At 39.9% G+C, this 23,912-nt stretch overlaps 1 protein-coding gene across 1 annotated transcript in view; it reads right to left on the bottom strand.

The window, feature by feature from the left end:
- SMARCC1 (SWI/SNF related BAF chromatin remodeling complex subunit C1) overlaps positions 1-23,912 on the bottom strand; it is an 81,186-nt gene that overhangs the window by 26,356 nt on the left and 30,918 nt on the right. Inside the window, exons 15-24 of the mRNA XM_087824791.1 lie at positions 22,757-22,828; positions 20,531-20,644; positions 19,757-19,910; positions 18,980-19,093; positions 17,198-17,257; positions 14,001-14,259; positions 12,934-13,095; positions 3,421-3,476; positions 1,914-2,028; positions 1,121-1,275 (exon numbers count right to left, since the gene is read on the bottom strand). Coding sequence (XP_087680917.1) covers positions 1,121-1,275; positions 1,914-2,028; positions 3,421-3,476; positions 12,934-13,095; positions 14,001-14,259; positions 17,198-17,257; positions 18,980-19,093; positions 19,757-19,910; positions 20,531-20,644; positions 22,757-22,828 — 1,261 coding nt within the window. The remainder of the gene's footprint in view (positions 1-1,120; positions 1,276-1,913; positions 2,029-3,420; positions 3,477-12,933; positions 13,096-14,000; positions 14,260-17,197; positions 17,258-18,979; positions 19,094-19,756; positions 19,911-20,530; positions 20,645-22,756; positions 22,829-23,912) is intronic.

Here is a 23,912-nt window from a genome sequence, read left to right as displayed (position 1 = left end):
TACAACCTGGCAGAAGATAAAGAGACTCAAAAAAGAAACAGCTTCCAACAAAGGAGCAAAACCAAATACATGTGAACACTCAAACTGGTATCCACATCAGTACTCACTTGAACAAGAGTGTACCTCAAAAATTCCTAGAGTGGGGTGCCAGACGAAAAGAGAAGACCTAAAATTGCACTGAAGAACTATGAAGATGAGAAGACATCTTTGGAAGAGACGGGCAAATATGAATATACAGGACCTCAGGCTACTCTGACAGTAACCACCAGCTGAGCAGGAGTTTGGCCTGGAAACCTTTTCCCACTGACACCTACGTCTGATGGGTGGACGCTCAAAACAATGGTTTTGTGGTTTGAACTTGCTCATCTATGGGTCGCTCGTCAATCATGCCCCACATGGAACAGGTGGATAAGTGGTTTGCAGCAGCTGAGCAGTCTGGGGGCGTCACAGCCCACAAAGAACATCCTCGCCGAAGGAGGGAAGAGGTCATGACCAAGCCATTAGGTGTGCTCTGGTGACTGCTGCTCACAGCATGGCAGGCAGTCTGTCACGGAAGGAAACTACCGAGGGTAAACTGGAGAAGGGCGAAAGGACTTTTTTAAAACTACAAGTTCATGCCTGAAATGCTTTAAAATGCTAAATTAACGCAAAGTGAGGAGAACAGCATTCTCTTTTCTTTTTAAACACGCTGTGAAGCCAATACTGTTATAAATAGCAAAAACTACCCCCAGAAAAGCTGGCATTCAAGAAGGAAAAGAGCTATTTAGGTTCCCCTCTCTCCTTTCAGTCTGTAAGAGCAGGATGAAGTATTTATACAAGGAAACAGGTTTTCGTCTTAAAAATCACCAATATTTCAATCTGGTAGAAACTGGAACAACAGTCCAAGTCAAGTTCTGCAGGCAAATTCAAGATTGCAAATTCCGCCTTCCATCTGCACTCTGCAAGGCGGTCACTCAGGACCAGACCTACCTTCCACCATCCCCCGCCTGTGGACTCCTTCACCTAGAATACCCTTCAAGTGAACAGTCATCTCCTTTTATACTAAATGCTCCCAGCACCCTAAAAACAACACGACCATTCAAGGCGCAAGCAAGCACTGGGGAAGGGCTGTCGGGCAAACCTTGGCTTTGGTTGCAGCTGAGGCCAGAGCAGCTGCTGCGGCTGTGGCTACGTTTCCTTCAGAAATTTCGTGTTCTACTCTCTTCTTCCCAAGGTCCCTTTCTCTTTCTTTACAAGTGTCAGTGAGCTCCTTGTTCTCGTCAGTCTCCTTTTCCTCTGGAAAAATCAGAAAGCTCTGTTAGCAGTGCGGCCAGTCTCAATGGCCAGCTTTCGCTCCCCTCTGCGGCGTGTCACACCAGGCCCGAGGTTACAAAGCGGTCTCAGTGCCTCCTTCCTCCTCTTGGGATTTTTGCTGGACCGGCCGGAGCACGTGAGTGCCTCTGAGATGCACTTTCTAAATAGTACACTGTATTCCCTTCATTTCCCTCAGCTCTGTGTGTAGTTCCCTTGGATATAAAGGAAAATTCAGGGGAACGAAGCCTGCAGACAAACGTGTTTGTTCATCGGTCAATGAGGTGCTCTGGGAAACCCCAGGACCGGACGGAGATCGGAGCCAAGCACAGCGCTTCCACAGGCCTTCCGAGCCCGCCTGAGGCAACTGAGCTGACACTGAGTGGAGGTCCCTGAGGTGACCTTAGTGACTCTGAACTTGTCCCTTTTAGACTGAAAACAAGGCAGCCAATGGCATTAGCACTGGGGCCAACCCACAAAATGAAACGCAAACTGCACATTTATTTCACATAAAGAAACAAACTCAAAATAAACGAGGAACTGATTTGACACAAACAGCCCACATTTCTCCACCGGTTTTTATAGTTTTACATAATAAAGTCTAAAGGATTTCCTCAAGTTACCTGACTTGATCTCCTCGCTAACTTCACTGTCCTGCTCCTTCTCGCTGCTTTTGTCGTTGCCTCCGTCCTGTGCTCTGTCGCCTTCTTCCGTTTCCCTTTCCCCTTTGCTTTCCGCCTGACGGGGTACAGAGGGAGAGGATGGTGAGGAGGAGAGAAAGGCCAGCCAGCAGTGGTGATGTCACGGACTAACTAAAGGTTCTATTTTTGAAAAGAAGCAGGCTAGGCTCACAAGGGCCTTGGAGAGAAAAGCTGGAAAGGAAGTAACTTCAGAGAAATGCCCGTCACAGCCTCAACACCTGACAGGATAATGCCCCCAACATGGGCTCTGCTATAAGGCCAGGGCTCCAACGTCCAAGGGAACATCAGGGGAATTCATTTATACTACTCACTGGTCAAACAGAGAAATAATAAATAAATAATCAATTTGCTGTCCTAAAGGACCAAGAGCATTTAAAATGCACAGTATCAGCCAAGAAGATGAAATGCTGCCGACATAAAAAGTTGACAAAGCCTTTAACAGAGCTGTTTGTAATGGTTTGTAGGAAGTCACAATACAGCGTCAGTGAGCACGCTCTGGGGACCAAAAACTTCCCTTCCTCTGGTTAGTATTTGGTATCATTTGCTGATTCTGAAATTCCTGTGACTGTGGACAAATTTGTAACCTCGTCTATAAAATGAAGAGACTGTCACTGACTCGAGGAGGCTGTTTTAGGAATTAGATGAATTCACAAACGCACAGCGCAAAGCGCAGTATCTGGAGCAGTGTAAGACTGGAATTAATTTTACTATCATCCTCACCTACATACAATTTTAAAACACCGCATGTAATTAAGACCCTAAATCCCGCCTTGTATCCATTCAAACAGTAACTGGTTGACCGGCTGTTCGTCACGGGCCCCTGATCGTGAAGGGCTGTGAAGTCCGGTTCTGCCCAGCTCGCCTTGTGTTCAGCCCCTGATCTGAGGCAGGGGTCGGGTCCAAGCACACTGGGCACTCTGATGCCCTCTGCTCACTGGCTTTAGTGTCTCCCCTCCCCTGCCAACTGGAAACTTCAATTCTCTGGCCTCCATTTCACTCTCTCTAGTTCTACCTGCTCTTTAAAATCTACCTCAAATGTCACCTTCTCACCAAGTCTTCTCTAAATGGTTTTCGCTGGAAGTTCACACTCTCAGAAAATCCCAAATATTCTATCATTCTCTTCTGGCACAAGTATAGGACTTAAACCCTCCAATTCAATATCCTTAAGAACTACAACTCTTACATTCATATTCCCAACTATGCCTGAAGGGGTAGGTATAAAAGAAGAGGTCAGGAGTGGATAAATCTTCAAGGGACGAATAAATGAAAAACGTCCGGCATTATGCTGTGTGAGAACCACACCTTGAACCAGCAAAGTCCAAATGGCTGACAGAATTTCCAAAAGATCCGAATAAACCCAGACCATTATGCTCTGAACGGCATGCTCTCTGTGGCCTTTCTGGTGTGGGAGAATTCAAACAAACGTCACCTTTTCAGGCTGCTGACCATCAGTATCTGTTTCCATTTTTTCCTCTTCAGCTCCTTCTACAAACAAAAGAACAAGTCATACAATACAGAAAAAGTAAAAGCTATTACACAGCTGTGAGAGCACCTGAAATACAACTACGCACAGGAGCATGAATGAATCTCACAGCCACATGGATGGCATAAAAGTCTGATATAAAACAACACATACTTTATGATTCTATTAATTTAAAGGTCAAAAATAGGTGTGAGAAATCAGGACAGTCATTAAGCAGGAAAGGGTGCAAAGACAGAAAGCAGGTTCAGTGGGGGAGGTGCCTGGGTGCTGATCTGTTTCCTGATCTTGGGGCTGTTTAATTTGTAAAATGCAATGAGCTGCCCACTGAAGGATCCCACTTTTCAGAATGTATAAAAACTAAAAGTTCAAAAACTTTTAAGTAAAACAGGCAAAAAATTTTGGTTTTTATGTAACAGGCAATGAGTACATATATTCTGAGTCAGACACTGGAGAAAACGCTGAGCTAGATATTCAGTGAAGCTTGAGGATATCACATTCTGGCCGGAGGACACACACCACCATGGATGCGCACATATGGGATGCTGTGGGAAGCACCAAGGGCACAACAGTCAGGAAGGAGAAATGACTGCATAAGTGTTTTCCAGGCAGACACAGCCGGGTGTGTGCCTGTGGCGGTAAACGTATGGAAAGAGACACAAAGACTTGGGTGCAGGGGAAATAATGCCACTGGTGATGACTAGAAAAGGGAGCACAGAGAAAAGAAATCAGAGGGAGATAATGCCACATAATGAAGAGCCCTGAAAGTGGTGCTAAGGCGGTCAACCGAATTTTCAATGATAGCTGACATTCAAAATTATATTAATTTCTGGTGTACAGCACAGTGGTCACTTTACATAACTTAGGAAGTGAAAAAATACGGAGTGCTTCTGAACTTTCCTGTCGTCCTTAAGCTAATCTTTGTACCATTCCAATTTTAGTGTATATGCTGCTGAAGCGAGCACTACTTTAGAACTTTACACAAAAATAAGCATTTCTTATAAATTAAATATATTATCCTCTTGTGAACAATAAGACTTATAGTATTTATCCTCAATGAGAATATGTAAACATACTTAAACCAATGTTTAAAACATTGTTAATCAACAGAAAAATCCCAATTCTCTAATTCTTGAGGATGAATGAATTCAGATTATCTTGCTTCCAGAGTTAAGGCTGACTAGGAGCTCCAAGAGACATAATATTTTGGGACACTGTGAATCTCACATAAAGCAGAAGAGCTTTTAAAGATTACCATCTTCCAAAGAAATGTCAAAGGCTGATAGTACCAGAAGTGGGACCAAAGTATGAAAGAAGCAGGGCCAGGACCTGAGCATTTGCTTGGGACTTTGGAGGGGCAGGGTCACTGAGACACAGTGGTCTGTGACAGCTCACCTTGACAAGGCTGAGCCATGGGCTGGCCAGGTCCAGGGCAAGGAAAGGAAGTCTTGGGGGGGGGGGGGGGGGGGGGGACGACGACACTCCTGTACAGAGTCGGCACAGTGGAGTAAATATGATCTCAATTCAGTGGCAACCTCTGGCTATAGAAGCAGAATCCTCTGCAGGCAGTTTTTCAATCCTAATTTTAGCCAAAAAGATGTCCAAGTGATGAGCTCACACAGAGCAAACACCAAGAAAGGAAGCCACTAAGACTGAAACATTAACCAACAGATTCAGAATCCAAGGAGTGCCAATATGAAATCTGTTAGATCCTGGATCTAGAATAGCCATGGATGCAGTATGTAAATAAATAAGAGAATCACAAAGATCCCTAATCAACAAGAGAATATTAGAGGTAATCAAAGATTTAAAAAAATAATCAAAAGATCAAAGCAGTGTAAACAAGGTGAAGCAAGAACTACAAAACTGTAAGATCTACCTAAAGAAATGATCCATATGTGGGACAAGAGGATAGAACATGCGTAAGCATGGAAAACACACGCCAGGCAAAAAGGAAGCCAAGGAATGGTTACCTTTCCGTGGTATTACTCAATACAAGTTAAGAATAGAGCATTGTTAGAAGTAGAGAGTAACAACATAAAAAAAAGATTTAATCTGCCAGAAAATTATTAATTTTTTGTATTTTAAGACTCCAATAAAAGAATGCTGACAGAATGCCAGGGAAAAATGAAAATGTGCCTCACAGTCAGAGGTTTGGGGACATGGCTCTCGATTAAGATGCACAGAGCATGTGAGCAAAGCAAGGTGGTTCTAGGGTACAGTGTAGGATTCTACACCCGCCATTAGAGAAAATGTACATGCATTAATTTCAGCTCGCATGAAACATATAGTAAGTATTGATTGCAAATCAGGTAATAAAGCAAGTTTTTGCAAATTTCAAAAAGTCAATGGCATTTTCTTACCAAGTTCTCTCGCCACAATACAATGAAATTAGAAGTTTCAAATATACATATAAATCTTCTCTGTGCTTGGAAATGTAATTGTAAGAATCAGCGAAAGTAGCATCTAGATGGAAATAAATGTAAAGCCTTCTTGAGCTTACATTAGAAAAGAAAAAAAGATTCAAAGTTTATGAACTGTGTATGTCCTTTACAAGAAGGCAGAGTAAGCTGGATATGTATCTGAAGAAACCCCAAACTTTAATTCAAAAGGATATACGTGGCTTCTATGTTCATTGCAGTGTTACTTACAATAGTCAGGATACAAGTGCCCATCAACAGGTGATGGACAAGAAAGCTGTGGTATGTACATGGCATAATGGATATTACTCAGCCATAAAAAAGAATGAAACCTGACTTCCTAAGCCAGACTGAATTATGGTACTTCTCTTCTCTGGTGACTTCTCAATGTTTACCAGGTAAAAGCTCTTCAAAATCAGCCCAACACACATCTATACAGCTGCACCTGGCCACAGTACCTGCTCCCCACAGACTTCTCCATATTATTTCCAGGATATGACACTTGTTCATTCTTTTTCCCCTTTTCATTAATGTTTAAAAGGACACCCTTCTTTGAGAAGTCCTCCCTACACGACCCAAGCCTGTGTTTCCTGCACATGTGCTTCTAGCTACAGCTTTCATTTTTTAAATAATTACCTCCCCCACCCAAAACCGAATATTCTTCAAAGATAGGGTGTTTGTTTAATTTAGTGATTCACAAAGTGTGGTCTCAGTACCCTGGGGGTCCCCAAAGTCACAATTATTTTCATAGCCACGCTAAGATGTCATCTTGCACGAGTGTCATGTGTGGCTTCCCTGACGCTCCAGGATGCAGTTGGCTATGGGAATATGCACCTGTGCGCAGTTTTGTGTCAGGTTTCTTTCTATTGTCATAAACATCAACATTAATCCAAATAAACTGATGCATCTGGGATGCCCTGATATTTCTAAAGAGTCAAAGAAGTCCTGATCAAGTTCAGACTATCATTGAGGATGATCATTTTTGACTCCTCAGGCAAAAACAGAATGAAGCCCATGGTAGGAACACAGCCAACACCTCTGCTCAGGTAATTCCCTGTATTCAAGTCCAAGCATCCCACAAAGCTGGCACTATTCAGTCTGATCAAGCTCAGACTGCAAAACACTCAGTAACCTAGCTCCACCCCACCTTTGTAAGCTGCGTGGCTTCCACGTCCTTACTTGAACTTCATATCGCAGCCAGCCTGGTTTACTTCCCTCCTTCTGAACAACCTTCCATTTCCGACTCTGCGTCTTTGTTCACATTGTTCTACAGAACCGAATACTTGCTCCGATCAAGCTCAGTGACATCCTGAAATCTCTTTTTCAACATTCAGCTCAAACCCTACCTTCTCCGTAGTCTTCCTCAGTCTAAAATTACATGTCCCCTTGCTTAATTCTTACAGCACTTCTTATGTACAGTTTTCCTTGGGCAATTAACAACATGCTTCTTCATTATATCTCCAATTCTCAAACACCAAATTATTTTTCCATGTACTAGTATAACGCAACACAAAAAATAGCCCCAATTATTACCTGTGTTTTACGTAATTGTCCACAGCAAGAGATCTATGTAAAGTAATCAAAATTCCTGATTTGATAAAATAGTCCCCAAAAGGAGAAAATTGTATGAAAGTCAATTTCTTCCTAAAAATACACATCCTAACATCTAATAAAAACAGAGTCCTTAAGCAAGTCACTGAAATTCTACCCAATATTGGCTAGTCTTTAGAGGTTAAATGTCCATTATGAGTTGCTCAGAAGTCTGAACCTGTATTTTAAGTTTAATTAAAAAATTTTTTAAATCCTCACCAGAGGATATTTTTCCCATTGCTTTTCAGAGAGAGTGGGAGAGAAAAATATTATGCGAGAGAGACACATCGATTGGTTGCCTCCTGCACGCACCCCGACCAGGGCCATAGGTAAAGCCTGCAACAGAGGTGCGTGCCCCCTTGGCCGAAATTGAACCCGAGACCCTTCAGTTTGCAAGCCGATGCTCTAACCACTGAGTCAAATCGGCTAGGGTGAATCTGTATTTTAATGCCTCTTGAAACAGATCTGGAAGAGCCCTTCAAATGTAACGTGACAGACAGAGTAGCCCGCTCCACATGATGTAAGTCCAATGACCGAATGCTGTTCTACTGTTTTCTTAGGCTCACTAGCCCAGTGTGTCTTCACAGGTGGGGTTCTGGAAGTGCCTTATTTACGGAACATTATGGAAATCCCCATGGGGAGAAGAATGAGGCAGTTTATATGCCATGAATAGTGCCTGGGCTTTAAGTTCCTAGAAAGCTACCTTTTCAATATTATTATTGTCAGGATGCTCTTAATCTCCTGAAGGACTAGAGACAAGTTCTTAACCTTTTCGAAAACTAGGAATGATTAGCTGGGTTCCTCTATGTAGAGCTGTGACAAATAGCACAAGATGCACTCCACAGGGGCCTGTATTCCACCGGGTGTTAAAAGAGCTTGGCGGACAATCCATTCACTGATGTAAAAGCATCAATTAACTTAATCTCTCAAATTCTCCAAACCAGAATTAGATAGTAAATCTATTCAGTAGCAAATAAATAAATAAATAAAACCAATACTTGAGGTCAGAAAATATAAATGGGGGTTACAACAGTGAATCTTAGCAGACTCTTGACAGGACCCTGAATATGCGTGCACATTCCACCCAGGGTAGGGGTGGGGTGGGGTGACCTAAAAAGAGGCCTAGATTCACTGTGACAGTTATGTAGGAAAATGTCCTTATTCTTAGGACATGCTGAATTACTTAGGGTGCAAAGAATTATGATGTCTACAACTTACCTTGAAGTAATTCACCAAAAATAACAAAATAAAAATCGTTTTTTTAGATTGTTAGATAGTAAGAATGGCAGAGTTGAACCTTACTGGTAGGCATATGCAATTTCACTGTGCTTATCCTATCAGCATCTCAGTACGTTTGGCTACAGGTAAACAGGTTGTCAGAAAGGCTATTTTGTACTGAATGTAAACTATAATTGAAAAAGAAAAAAGGCTATTTTGTTTAGACTCCAGGCCAAATAAAGAAAAATTTAGTAGAGTTCCTTAATAAAAACCTTAGTGTTAGAGTAAAAAAGTAATCTTTGATATTCAAATATGTTACACTAAGTTATTTTAAAAATATATCAATTTAACAACTCCTAGATGGGTTCTATTCTCAACCTTCAAGAATGAAACTTTAAAAAATACAAGTCGCCTGGCCTAGCGTGGCTCAGCGGTTGAAGGTCAACCTGGGATCCAGGCGATCAGGGTTCGATTCCCGATCAGGGCACATGCCCGGGTTGCGGGCTCCATCAATGACTCTCTCATCATTGATGTTTCTATCTCTCTTTCTCCCTCTCCTTTCCTCTCTCTGAAATCAATAAAAATATATTTAAAAAATAAAAAAATAAAAATACAGGTCAGGCCCTGACACTCTTGTCTCAAACACCTCCACTGGCTCATGGCCCACAGGATCCTCACTGTCGACCATGACCTCCTCTACCCCGCAATCCAGCTCCTTGTCCACGGTCCCACTCCTGTTCTTCAACTACTCCAGGAAGCTCCTGCCCAGGGGCCTATACATGGGCTATTCCCAATGCCTAGAACACTTTGACCTTAGATGTCTACATGGCTCTCTCCTTTGCCCCATTTACATCTTCGCTTGAATGTCACTTTCTTGGTGAAACATCCTCTGACCATTTAAAACTGCAATTCCCCACACTTCACTCTTATCCCCCATCCCTAGCAGTATTTTTAGTTAAATTGTCTCAGATATCAATATTACCTTTTCTATTCATAGAACGGTCTCTGGCCAAAGAAAAACAAAAACTGTTTAAGTTTAGAGAATCTGTAGGTATTGATGAATGACTAAGGCTAGACTGATTGAAGAAGCCCTCTGATAAGCTAATGCTCATTTCCTAAGTAATTCTTACATAAGTCTCCTAATAAATGAAAATAAAGTGTTTCAAGCCTGGTGCTAATATATCTTTACCTTTATGTCATCAACTACTCTCCTCAATCCAAGACCACAATGAAAAGCCAAGATAAGTATTTCATAAGGACACATTAATTTTTTTCCTGTATATTGGACCTTTGTAAGTTAACAAGTGTAACATAATAAATTAAGCACCATAATAAAAAGTATGAGGAACATACCATCCAATACAATATTCTCTTGATAAGGAAAATTCTACATTATATTTTAAATCAGAGTGCTATAATAAGGCATTATTTTGTTATATAAAGTATAAGTAAGTTGAAATGTAAATTTAATACTTCCTTCCTTTGAACTCCCTACTTGGAGTGTGGTTCTGAAAGAAGGGAGGTGCACTACTGACTTCCCACTACAACTCTGCTGAGCCTATTTCATAGAGAGTACCATTTGCTGTTTCCTAATTTATTCTATTAGTCACAGCCCCATATAAACCACAGTAACTATAACAGGCCAGCAATAGTTATAGAATGCTGTTTACAACTCATTAAAAAATATTCATATTATGCTTGTATTTTCCTCAGCCCTTACTAAAATGGGAAAAAGACCCAAATTCTGTTGCAACAACTACTGAGTATACACTGCACTTCTGGGAGGCTACCTGACAGGCTACTTACAGATACTAGGAATGATTTTACTGCTCATGCCATTCACAGAATCAGCCTTGCAGTCTGCAAAGCTTCCTAAAGCAGTCTGAGCCAAGCTCTGCACACTGAGGAAACCACACATTCACTGCCAATCAGGGGATCCAGTCCCTCAAGGACTATGGTTGATTTTTTCTTTTTTCTTTTGGTCCTCTTTGTTTTAAATCCCACTAAACCAGGAATGGCTAAATTTGCAATCTGTTTCTTAACCACTAATGCCCTGTGGTATCATCTACCAAAAATTTTAAAACAGATTTACATGTAAAAACATCTCCCTGATTCTGCAAAGTACAGAAACTCTTTGAATTAAATCAGGCGGCTTTGCCAACCCTTTTCAATACCATGACCACAGAGAACCAAAAGACCCTACAACAAATGAACCAAAAACACACACAAAAGTTGAGGAAAGTAAGACTTTTCCCAGGCATTCAATAGGCCCAGGTTTCCCCTGCCTCAGCCAGGCCCTGCCTTGTGGTGCAGAATCAACAAGAAGCAAAGAGATGTGGCCTGGCTTGCTAATCTGTCTCCATCTAGAGAAAGGAAAATCAGCAACTTTTCAAACTAAGAAATACTGTGAAAACTCTAAGTTGATTTTTAATTGAAAGCCTTGGTATCAGATTAGTAACCAAAGTTAAGAACAGTTAGGTCAACAACTGGTTCTGAGGGACAGAGTGAGCAGTTGGATAAATCTGAAAACCTGTTTTCTTATCCCCACAACAAGACTGCTAGGCTGACACTTTACAGAATAAACAGCAAGGCAGGCCCTATGCAAAATTATGGAAACTGTAAGATTTTAGGCTTGAAGAGACTTCACTTGTATCTACTCAAATCACCTAGAACAGAGCACCAGGAGTTCAGGTTGTACAATGTGGAATACTGGCCAGCAATTTTATTTTCACTTCATATTATCTTTATTTTAAATAATAAATGAAGAAGACAAAAAAATATTATTGTAGCTGAAGTACACGATTGAGACAAAGAAGGAGCTAATTAGGCAAGATGCCAGCAATAAACCTTTAGCTTGAGTTATTTAGAAGAAATTGTTTCATAATGAAAGGAAAGAAAAAACCACGAGCGATGTAAGAAACACTAAAAGTGCACTCCTGATAACTATATAAAGTAATATTTAAACAGGAACACTTCCCATTTGAGAAGCTAGGTACTCCTTACAAAGCTACTGTATTAAAATTTTACTCCTCTTTGAGGTGATTAAACAAAAATAGGTAATTAAAAGTCCTTGCTTGAAGAAATTAAAAACAATCTAAATAATGGAAAGAAATCCTTATGTTCACTGATTAAAAGAATATTGTTGAGATGGCAATACTCCCCAAACTGAATGCAAACAAAAACCACAATGTGATACTACTTCACACCAGCGAGGTTGCTATTTCAAAGATGGGAAAGGGAAAGAAAACATGTTGATGAGAATGTGGAGAAACCGGAACCTTATATATTGCTGGTGGGGACATAAAATGTTACAACCACTATGGAAAGCAGCTGGGTAGTTCCTCAAAAAGTTAAACATATGACCTGGCAATTCCACTCCTAGGTACCTGAGACGCAAGAAACCTATGTTCACAAAATAACACGCACAAAATGTTCATGGCAGCATTACTCAAAATGATGAAAAAGTAGAAGCAATAAAAATAGCCATGAACTGATTAACTGGATAAGTAAAATGTGGTTTATCCACTTAAAGAATATTATTCAGCATAAAAAGAAATAAAGTACTGATTTATACAACACAAATGAATTTGGAAAACATTATGCTAAGTGAAGAAGTCAGTAGCAAAAGGCCACATGCTGTATGACTTCATTTATAGGAAACGTCCAGGAGAGAGAAATCCAGAGACAGCAAGCAGATTAGTAGTTACCAGGGCTGAAGAGAGGAAGAAATGGGAGTGACTACTTAATATATGGAATTTTCTTTCGGGATGACAAAAGTGTTCTGGAATTCAATAGTAATGATGGATGCACAACACTGTGACTATACTAGAAGCCAATGGACCATATACCTTTAAGTGGTTAAAATAGTGTTTCATGTTATATGAATTTTGCCTCAATTTAAAACTTATCAAAACCAACAATGAACTTAAACTTACATGGCAACATATGAATTAAAATAACTTAAGTCCTTTCAGTATTCTCATGTCTATCTGCCTAAAATATAGAACTAGAAACAGGAATCAGATAGTTCACAACTGTGCTATTTAAGTTACAGGAGAACTTTTTAGTTCTAGCTACCGTAAAAGGAAGCGATGAGAAAAAAGGCACATACTAATCTAAGAGACAGGTTTATACTGATTATAGTGCTCACTCATAAGAAAACCCAATGATTTTTGCAAGCTTATAGGAAAATGCAACATCGATCAGCCCTGTCCAAGGTGCAGCAGTGACTCACCAAGCTTTTCTGGCTCATCGGGCCCCGTGCCTGCAATGCAACTGCTCTCCAGGCCGTAGGTGGGATCGACTTTCCCAGAGGCTCGAGCTGCTTCTTGTACTTTCTTGACATGAGCTTCAACCAATTCCAGTGGTACCTCCTCCCGGACTCGAGAAAACTCCTCTGTTCAACAATAAAAATGGACAGTGGCCTGGTTTTACACAAATATTTGCTTCAACATAAATCACTAGGAAATCCAATGTATATTAGTGTCTTGTGTGTAGTGACCTTTCTGGGGACTCAGTCCTATCTATCTCAGTAAAACAACTGGGCCAAATGAATAATCGTGTACGGTAATGAAAATCTATGACTACATTTTACCCTATGTGTCATATCTTTCTGTATAAATAAGAGAAATCTTTAAATTTCTATCAATAACAATCGAAACTGCTGTCCCAATTTTATCTAACTGCTTGGCTAGATTGATGATAAAGAAAACAGCAAGGATAAACAACCAGAAAGCCAAGAAAGAGTTCTGTGATATGACAAGTTCTAATTATAATTAGTAGTATAATCCAAAAATGTCAAATGACCCCTTTTACCAATTATATCAAATTTCAAATGGCACAGCCAGGCGTGGCTCAGTGGTTGAGCGTCGACCTAGGATCCAGGAGATCGGGGTTTGATTCCTGGTGAGGGCAAATGCCTGGGTTGCGGGCTGCAGCCGATCAATGACTCTTTCATCATTGATGTTTCTCTCTCTCTCCCTCTCTCTGAAATCAATAAAGATATATTAAAAAATAATAATAATTTCAAATGAATCACAAAATACACCATAAAAATTGTTTTGCCCCAATTCTTAATAAATGCTTTTAACTTTAAAACTATTACATTTTAAGTGCTTTTGTTTAAATTGTTATCCTTTTAAGTATAACAGCATCTAAGGGGCAATATGACTTTTGTTATGTAAGTAACTGAAATGAATGTAACATATGGTTAACACTTAAATCTGAGACAACATTAATGTTAAGTATTGAGCCGCTATCTGAAAATGTCATGCTGGAAGAATGGTTTGGCAAAGTCCATACCCAAAGCCGCTTTTGCTGCAGCAGATGCCACACGAGGGTCCACCACAGATGCCAAAAAGGCGACAGTGCTCATGACTGGGTTTCCTGACTGACTGAAGGGGACAGGCTGGTAGGCCAGGGGCCCGAGGGAAGCATCTGAGTTCTCCAGGTATGGGTCCTCGATGGGAAGCCTCAAAAAGTGGAGGATGCATTCATCCTGAGTCCGACTTCCAACATGTTCTGACACTTTGTTCCAATCATCCTTGTACATCTCTAGGGCCTACGACAGAAAAAAACAGGAGCTTTAATATTGGGTAACAAGGAAGTGCTATGTAATGACATTGAAAGCCTGTGACTATTTTTTAGATAGGCTTTTAAAAAAATAATGAAAATGGTTCTCTTCTACATTAAAAGGCATGCACATCACAGAGGAAGAAAAACTATCTTTTATTGATACACGATTGTTTTTATAGAAAATCGTAAGGAATCTAAAAAAGGGTGCTGAAACTAAAGTTTTGCAAGGTCACAGGATAGAAGGGAATAGAAAAACTCAATTATTCTATATACACCAGCATTAACAAAGTTTAAATTGGGGGAAGTCGAAGTATTTATAATAGCACAGAAGTGAAATACTTAGGAATAAAAGAATGTGTACGGTCAACATGCTGAGAGAAATCCAAGACCTAAATAAAAAGATACTGTGTTCATTAGTAAGTCTCAGTACTGTTGGGGTGCCAACTCTTTCCAAACTGAACTAGGTTCAATGCTATCCCATTCAAGCTCCACGCTTTTTTGGTTAGAAATTCAGAAACTGATACTAAAATTTATGAAATAAACAAATTTCTAACTGTAAAATTTATAATTTATAATTTTTCCTACAAAATGCTGAAAAACTTATAAATAAATAAATAAATAAATAAATAAATAAATAAATAAATAAATAAAAGCCATCTCCACCAAGAGGGAGAGGGAGAGAATGTATAAAGAAAACCAGAAATACATGTGGAGCTAAGAGAGCCAAGAAATTAATTGGGTAAGAAGAACCTATTCAGTAGCTTCCCCAAAGTGGCCGCTCACATAGTTCCCTCTTGAGCCATGATTCTCAAATGGGCAATTTTGCCTCCTTGGGGCCATTTGGCAATGTCTGGAGACATTTTTGGTTGACATAACTGGGGGGGTGCTACTGGCATCTAGTGGGTAGAGTCACGGATGCTGTTAAACATTCTACAATGCACTTAAGGGCCCACAACAAAACTATTGGGCTTGTGTCAAAATCCCTGCTCTAGAGCCATTCAAAATGTCCATCTGACTTCATGTTCTTAAGCTATTAATTACTGGTAAATAAACTGCATAAATAGAGGGTGTTTGTGGTAAACAATGCTTCTGGGAAGCCTTTTATTTCTCATTGTGTAAGTGTGGACAGCACCTGTTGATTCAACTGTATGTTAAAAAGAAAAATCAACCGCTGTACAGGTCCCACCTGCAGGAGAGGAAAAGCACTATTGTGTAAACATACTGTGGTTTTCATGAAATGCTCAGGGTAAACAGTGGCTCGGCCACTCTGGCCTCACTCTGCATTTGCTATCCACTAGTCTTGTATGTAGAGGAGAAAAGTTTGAGCATCAATGTGCATCAAGGGGAACTGATGTGAGACTGGTGTCCCAGTTGGTGTGGCACAACTAAGTTTCTCTGCAGAACCCAAAGATTCTAAAACAGCAATACGAAAGTGTATTATACTCCCCCACAAGCACTGAGCCCTTTTAAATTAACATCCACGGCGGATATGACTAGACAAAACAGTCCTGAAATTTAAGTGGCCCGGAAAAGAAGCTCTCTGTGTATCACTGATACTGAATGGGCAGATGAGAATTAAAATGGTGGTAAAAACTCAAAAGGAAGAAATCTTTTTGAATTTTGATCCAGAAAGAGCAGTGGAAAGAATCTTGGAATTGCCAATCTGAAGAAATCTAGTTGAACAAAAACAAACACCAATGCTCTTTTGGTTTAATCTACTGCTAGTCAGACTTTCTGTTCCTTCCAAGCAAAAGCATTCCCAGCACATCTAACAAATGTCCTCATCGGATCCTAATTCAGGTTCCACAGGTACAGTCTACCACAGGTACTAAGCAGTGCCGTGTAGTCTTCATCTTACCCAATAATCGCTGTTCTTTAACTAAAGACAAATGGTTCCTCTTCAGAAATGGTTGCTATATATGAAACCCAAAAGTCTCTGTTTCCTACCCTTCAGAGCAGAAATAAATGCTAAGATCTACCTGTGCCAGTATTTGTAAGAATCTCCAAAGACACGAAGAATTCAATAGTCGCTGACTGGCAGGGGAGTATCCTGCACCATCACCGGTTTACCAGTCTTTCGCTTTCATAAACAAAATAGTGTTGTCAATGGCTGATATCTTCAGCTACTTCTTTGAAGTCCTCCTGGGAATTATGGAGGTCGGACACTCAAATGCATACAAGCACGAGGGAACTAATCTACAAAGACTAAGGTGGGCTGAGTTAAGAAAAACTGGAATCTGAAGAAATGCTCAACTCCAAAGGAACATCTGCTGTTCAAGGCCAGCCAATTATTGCTATGTGAAAATGAGGGCCCAGAATTGCCAGATCTTCCAATTTTGGAGGAAAAGTTAGAAATCTTTAGCAACGCTCCAATATTTGCTTAGCGTTGGCAACAGATTTTAAACAAACAAAAAAACCCAACCCGGGCCAAAATAACAAAGATCCAGGCTTGAGCTCACCTACTGACAGCCGCTCTGTAACCTCTAGGTTTGATATTTAAATAATGATGACTCAAGAAAATTCTACTAAAATTCATTACATGGATCAAAAAAATTTCAGAATTCCAAAGGTATATTTAAAATGTCAGTCACAGAAATAGCACCCATCTCATATGTACATAAAGGGCTCCACAACTCATGTGCTCACCTCCAGGCCCTAGCCAGACCGGCTCAGAGCCTAGAGTTTCCGCCCGCGGACCAAAGGGCCCTGGGTTTGATTCTGGCCAAGGGCACGCCGTACGTCAGTTGTAGGCTCAATCCCCAGCCCCAGGCAGGGCGTGTGCGGGAGGCAACGAATCGATGCCTCCCTCTGACACTGATGTTTCTCTCTCTCTCCCCTTCTACTCTCTCTGAAAAGCAATGGCAAAAAAAAAAATCCCCAGGTGAGAAAAAAATGAAATTAAATTTAAAACATCATGTACTCACCTCCAGAAGTAGCAGGGTCTCCTGCTCAGTCCACTCTCTTCCAGCACTAGCACCTTTACTCTAAAGAACAAAATCAGAAGTTATTTTCTCATTCCTAAAGGCTGGCCATGGAGCTTGGCAGGATTCCTTTCTAAGTTCAGGGGGCTGTTTTATGCAAACCGCCAAAATAAATCCGAGTAACAGGACGAAAACACTTTAGGAACCTAAATATCCAATACAAAGGGTGGCCTAGTTCAAAGATTTCTTGTTGTCTACTGAAAACTCATATATAATTTAGACATATCATTTCTACTATTTTGATATCTGAAAATACCTTCTGAAGCTACAAAGGCACAGTATTTTAATGTATATCATAAATCAGCTATAATATTACAACCACAATGCAAATATTTGGTGTAACTTGAAGCAGTACTTTTTCCAGCTTCAAGGGCAGATTGTATGACATATAAAGCCCTCTGGAGGAGTCTTGGTTCCAACTGCAGCAAGTTCATGTTATCCCATTTTTAATCTCTTGGTGAAATAATCTCCAAGAGATTCCCTAAATTCCAAATCGCCTTTTGCATGAGAATCCCTTATAACTTACAATTCATGTGAGCACTGGAGGGATATATAAGGAAATCACAGACTGTCAAAACTTTTTCATTTGTTAAATTGTAATCTCCCAAGTAGAGTTTTCAGAGAAGGGATGTGTTAGAATGTCTATTTTGAATTAGTAACATCTATGGGTAAAGAATAATGTCAATTATACCACACATCCAGTCCTGCAAATACGAATGGAACAGGATCTGCAAATCGGAAATATGAATCAATTGGTAAATTTTAATTTTTACTGTATCTCATGTCTTCTGCACTCTGTTGCTTTGTCCCATATCATCCAATTTCTTTTTCTCTTGGTCCTTCAGTTTCAATAAATCTACTAATCTGCCTGAGTTCACTAACCCTGTTTTCTGCTGTATCCAGCCTGCTATTAAACTCATCCAATGAGCCCTGGCCGGTGTGTCTCAGTGGTTAGTGTTGACCCAAGCACCAAAGGGTCGCGGGTTGGATTCCCAGTCAAGGGCACATAACCTGGGTTGAGGGTTTACTACTCAGCAGCAGGGCACATGCGGGAGGCAACCCATCAATTTGTCCCTCTCACATCAATGCTTCTCTCCCCCTCCTCCCCCTTTCCCATTCTCTCTCTGAAAAAGCAATCGAAAAATATCCTCGGGTGAGGATTACCAAACCAACCAACCGCCTCCAATGAGGTAGTTTCAGGTATATTTTTCAATTACACAATGTTCACTTGGGTCTTCTCATACACTCCAGCTCTCTGATGGACTCTCCCATTCTGCCCTTTATTTTGTCTAACGTAATTAATCACAGTCATTTTTATTTATTATTTATTTATTTAAAATATATCTTTATTGATTCCCGAGAGAGGAAAGGAGATGGAGAGAGAGATATACAAACATCAATGATGAGAGTCATTGATTGGCTGCAGCCCGCAACCCAGGCATTTGCCCTGACTGGGAATCGAACCCCGATCGCCTGGATCCTAGATCGACGCTCAACTGCTGAGCCAAGCCTGGCTGGGCACATAGTCATTTTTAAATACCTACCTTCTAACCACTTAGGAAAACAGTAAAAGTGATTCTTGTTTTACAAAATGCCATCAGATTAAGGAGAAAGCTCACCTCCTTACACTGTAGGCAGTAAATTAAGTTTCTTATGGGAAATGATGCAGGACAAAGAGGACAGGCTAGATTGTAGTCAATGTCTGTCTAGGAAAACAATCCTTACCTTTGCCAAGGTTTTTTTGGAGTAAATGTCAGTACGGAGACCAAAGTTCTGCAAATCAATAGGTTTTTCCTTGTTCTTCTCAGGAAAATTTAACATCTGCTGAGCAGCAGGAACCTATGAGTCAGATAAATGATAAATGTGTAGTATTAACCTCTACAAAGTCAAGGAGCTACAAGTTCTTAAAGAATCGCTTAATGTTGGCACTTAATAAACCACTCACTCCACACAGAGACTCTACAAGAAAAATAAAGTTTCAACATATAAGAAACATTTTTCTGTCTCTAAAAAGTCAGAGAAAATCGACAACAAATTTTCTTACATATGCTCTTTCATTTCACAATGGAGGGAAATGCATAGCTTAGCTTCATGTTACTCAAATTAATGCTATGCATAACCTGACAATATTTTTGAGAACATATGTATAAATGTCCACTTTCCAAATGTTACAAAGGGGACAAAGTTTTAAACAATTTAATAGATTTAAACAATCTGCTTGTTTAATTAGTGTCTCAGATGACAGAAGTGATAAAGGGAATCATCGGTATGAAAGACAATCTGTAACACATGAAGGATGAGGCACAGAGTCTTAGTATTAATGAGAGAGCATTATCTTAAACACTAAATAGTCTCATGGACTCTAACATTTACAATGGATAAAAACAAACAAAACCTATCAGCTAAAAAATAGTACTATCACATGAGGACAATAATAATTTCTGAATATGAATACTAGAAGCGGTAGTCTTGTTACCTGAAGAAAAGGCAGCACTAATTTACCTGAGGTGATCGAAGATGCAGAGGCACAAGCCCAGAAGGGGTATCAGCCAATACATTGAAATGAGGGGTAGGAGGAGGTCCCATTGCCATGGGTCGACTTTCTGGATCCACTTGGTAATTGACAAGACCCCACTGCTCTAAAAAGGCATGAACCCTAAAGAATAAAGCTCTGAGAGTTAAAACTGGAGAATATACCTCATCTCCTTCATAACAATCATCACATTTCATTAAAAAACAAACAAAAAAACAAGTAAACATATTTTCTGTAGGCTATGAACCATCATAAAGTAACTGGCAATTCTGGTTTGTTGAATGAGGGATAATTCCTACAAACTCGAAGTAATGTTGATAAGATAGTACCTCCAGACCTAGCATATAGCCTAATCCTTTCAATCACAGAAATGAGAGAACATACTCAGTTAGATCCATGGTGAAAGGACTCACATACAGACCAAACTCCCAGAAGGAGATCCACCTTTTGGTTTGTTTCTTTAGACAGCTCTAAGGCACAGAGCTTACCTATCCCCCATCCCAAACCACTGTCCACCTCTGGTCATTTTATAATTTGACTCTAAAATAAAAGATCACAAAATTCTAAAAAGAGGAAAAATTCCAAAGTATTCCCAATATTCGACCCCTAAATGAAAGACTAAGATTGAGTTATTTTTATTAAGCAAGGAAACATTCAGTTTAATCAATTAAACTAAACATTAGACAGCAAGTCCAGTCAATAACCACCTGCAGTGAAGTGTCTGAGAAAGTCAGACATTTTACCTCATCACAGCACACACATCTCCAGTCAAGTTCCTCCGACAAGCAGTGCTGGTCAAATATTCTTGGGGGTTTAGGCGGTATGTGTCAATCATAAAATTTCGATATGCCAAGTATCTAAAATGCAAAGGCAAAACACTTAAAGTGGACACACATCCTTTCAGAAACAGTAACTCATAGAGCTGAAAATCTGCATAATCCTCACAACCAAATACAACAAAAAGCCAACACAACAGTCCAACAAATAGTGATGTACTGAGTACTAACAGTCAATCAGTATAACTCAGAGTAGGAACCCAATATGCAAAACTACTACTTATTAATATATACAATAAGGAAACAGTAATCTGACGAAGTTCATGTGAAGTAACATATATACACACTTGATGACAAAGATGAATGGAGATAACTGTCTCCCTAACAGTCTGGTCCTCCGTATCCTCGGATTCCCAACAGCAGATGGAAATTACTGTCTCCAATTCACAGATGGTTGTATCCGCAAAACTCGCAGATACAAAGGGCCAACTGTACAGGGTTCAGCAATATCTGTGGCTTCAGGCATCCCTGGGGGTCTTGGAATATATTCCTCACAGGTAAGGGGGGTACTGTGCTACGTATCTAGCATTTACTGTGTGCCAGGCATGGTTCTGAGCACTTCCCATGCAGTAACTCAATTAAACCCCACAATCTCTCTATGGCGCACAGTGTAGTATCATCCCATTTACAGAAGATGAAACGGACGCGCCGAGTGATTAGAGAATTTGTCCTGGACTACAGACTGATAAGGGGTAAAGCTGGAATTTGGTGTGGAGTGTGGGGCTCCTTACCTATGCTGCATCTCATCTCTATATTCTTCCTAGAGCCACATGTGGATTTGGCTCTGACGTGGCTATACACCCCTGCCTGGCAGTTTTTCAGAGATCCCAACTAGGCAATGAGTTGAAACCATGAGGCTAAACTCAGAGATAACACAGAACATATTTTTTTTAAAAAAAGGAGAGAAAAAAAGATTGGGGGTCAGAGCAGATTCTACAATGTACCCAAGCATTTCTGCCACAAAATACTTAAGAGTGTTAAGAAGCTGAAGACCTAGCAACAGTTCTTGCCACAAAAGTAAGACAAGTCTGGTAGCCTGAGGTTAGCTCATCAGAGTAGAAAAGGTCCACTGCTCTGAAAGGGTCCTGCGAAAGCACAGGTGGATAAACACAGACTGAAAGGTGAATGTACAAAGTTAAACGGGCTGAAGTGTTAAACTGTGCTTTTAAACAGAAGACTCCCAAGTACTTACAAATACTGGCAATAAGCAAATTAGGTGGAAAAATATACCATGTCTGAAAAGATGGAAAATCATCAGGGAAGCTCATAGGGGTCCTTACGCCAAATCTTTGACTCTGATTCCAAGCAGCTCCCTACACTTTGCTACAGAGAGGCTGAATTTATCTGACACCTGAGCTTAGGATCTCAACTATCTCGCATAATCTGTCACCAGCATATATCTATTATTCCATTATCTATACTACACCATGTGCTCTATGTGGGAAATTATCCTTCCCTAACAATTTAAACAGGAGACATCTATTTTGCAGCCATATGTATATAACAGACGATGGATTACCATTATGAAGATAATACATGGAAAGATATTTACAGTGCAATAGGTGTGGATTTATTTGAGGGCAAAGGTTTCTAGAAGTGTGTATTTAACGGTCACCAGGTGAAGGCAAAAAATACATCCTGACAAACTCCTTCTTTCCAATAAGTTTTTCTATTTCCAATGCCAAGGCACAGTACTACTCATGCAATGAAGAGAATTCACAGGCAACTTTATCATCCTCTCCAGCATTCTTTTCGGACTAGCCATTCATCAGGAAAAGATAAAAATGCCATTTTCTCCTAAACTTACATATAAATATCTATAGTTCATAACACATATGTACACACAATGTAGGTACTGTTAAAAAGTTACCTAAACAAATTTTAGTGCAAAACTGTTACTGAATTCAAACTTTAGCTGCAAAAGTTCACACATGTATGTAGTTCAAGGTTGAGAAAGAAAAAAATCTAAAATACTTTGCTTTGAGGCAAGGAATTCTGTGCAGCAGATAGGAACACTGTTCTGAATGGAGTAAGGTATCTGCAAACGTCCACACACTAGCAGACATCAACTCAGAAGTATGCTTCCAGAACCCCTGCCAACACACACACGCAATTTCTTCACACGTCACTCACATCTCTGGAGTCTTGGATTTGTTTTTTCCATTGAAAAACTCAGGAAGGGCACGCCGTTCAATTACGTGAATACTGAAAAGAAAAAAGAGGATCGGGAGTACTTTTTGAAAAATAAAAATAGTAAAATTTGAGCTAAGCTTGTTTAATTTTCAAAGCAAAACTGATTAAATCCAAAAACTGAGTACTTGCAAAAATTAATTGGCTTTGCACAAGTTCCTATGTATTAACAGCATATAATAAAATCAAAGAAAGCTTTCCCTTTCTCACCCCCAATACTTACTATAGTTTTTCTACTCCTATAACCAAACTCAAAAAATGCTATCAATACATTGGAAGCGACAGATTTTATTATGCTGTTGTCATAATACATCATGACTAGATGATGATCTACAAGATACAAAGAGTGCTTTGGAAATTGACTGACAGAAATCACAGTACTTGGCATGGCAACAAGCTGGTAAATGAATGACAGACCAGAAGACAATGTAATTTACAATAATCAGTTTCTCAGGCTCTTAACATCACTGCTCTTTTTTGTTCAGCCCTCAGAAACTCTGTGGTAAATTGATTTCTAAAAATGATTTGAGAGATTAACTGCTTTTAGAAAGATCCTAGAACTAATCTTTATATATTTTAAATTTTTATTTATCTACTTATTTTACTGAATTTATTGGGGTGACATTGGTTAATAAAATTATATAGGCTTCAGGGGTACAATTCTATATCTGTATATTGTATTGTGTGTTCACCACCCCAAGTCAAGTCTCCTTCCATCACCATTTATCCCTCCTTTACCCTCTCCTATCTCCTCCCCGTCACCCTTTCCCTCTGGTAATCACCATACTGTTGTCTATGAGGTGTTTGTTTGTTTGTTTGCTTAACCCCCTCACCTTTTTTACGCAGCCCCCCAACCCCCTCCCTCTCTGACAGCTACCATTCTGTTCTCTGTATCTATAAGTCTGTTTCTATTCTGTTTGTAAAATATTGTTTATTAGAGTCCACATGTAAGTGAAATCACATGGTATTTGTTTTTCTCTGACTGGCTTATTTCACTTAGCATAATACTCGCCAGGTCCATCCATGCTGCTGTAAAAGGTAAGGGTTCCTTCTTTTTTTATGGCCAAGTAGTATTCCATTGTGTAAATATACCACAGCT

Source organism: Miniopterus natalensis, chromosome 15 (assembly GCF_054644295.1).
Source record: "Miniopterus natalensis isolate mMinNat1 chromosome 15, mMinNat1.hap1, whole genome shotgun sequence".
In the NCBI taxonomy this organism is placed as follows: domain Eukaryota; kingdom Metazoa; phylum Chordata; class Mammalia; order Chiroptera; family Miniopteridae; genus Miniopterus; species Miniopterus natalensis.
This window is presented reverse-complemented; position numbering and strand designations above follow the sequence as displayed.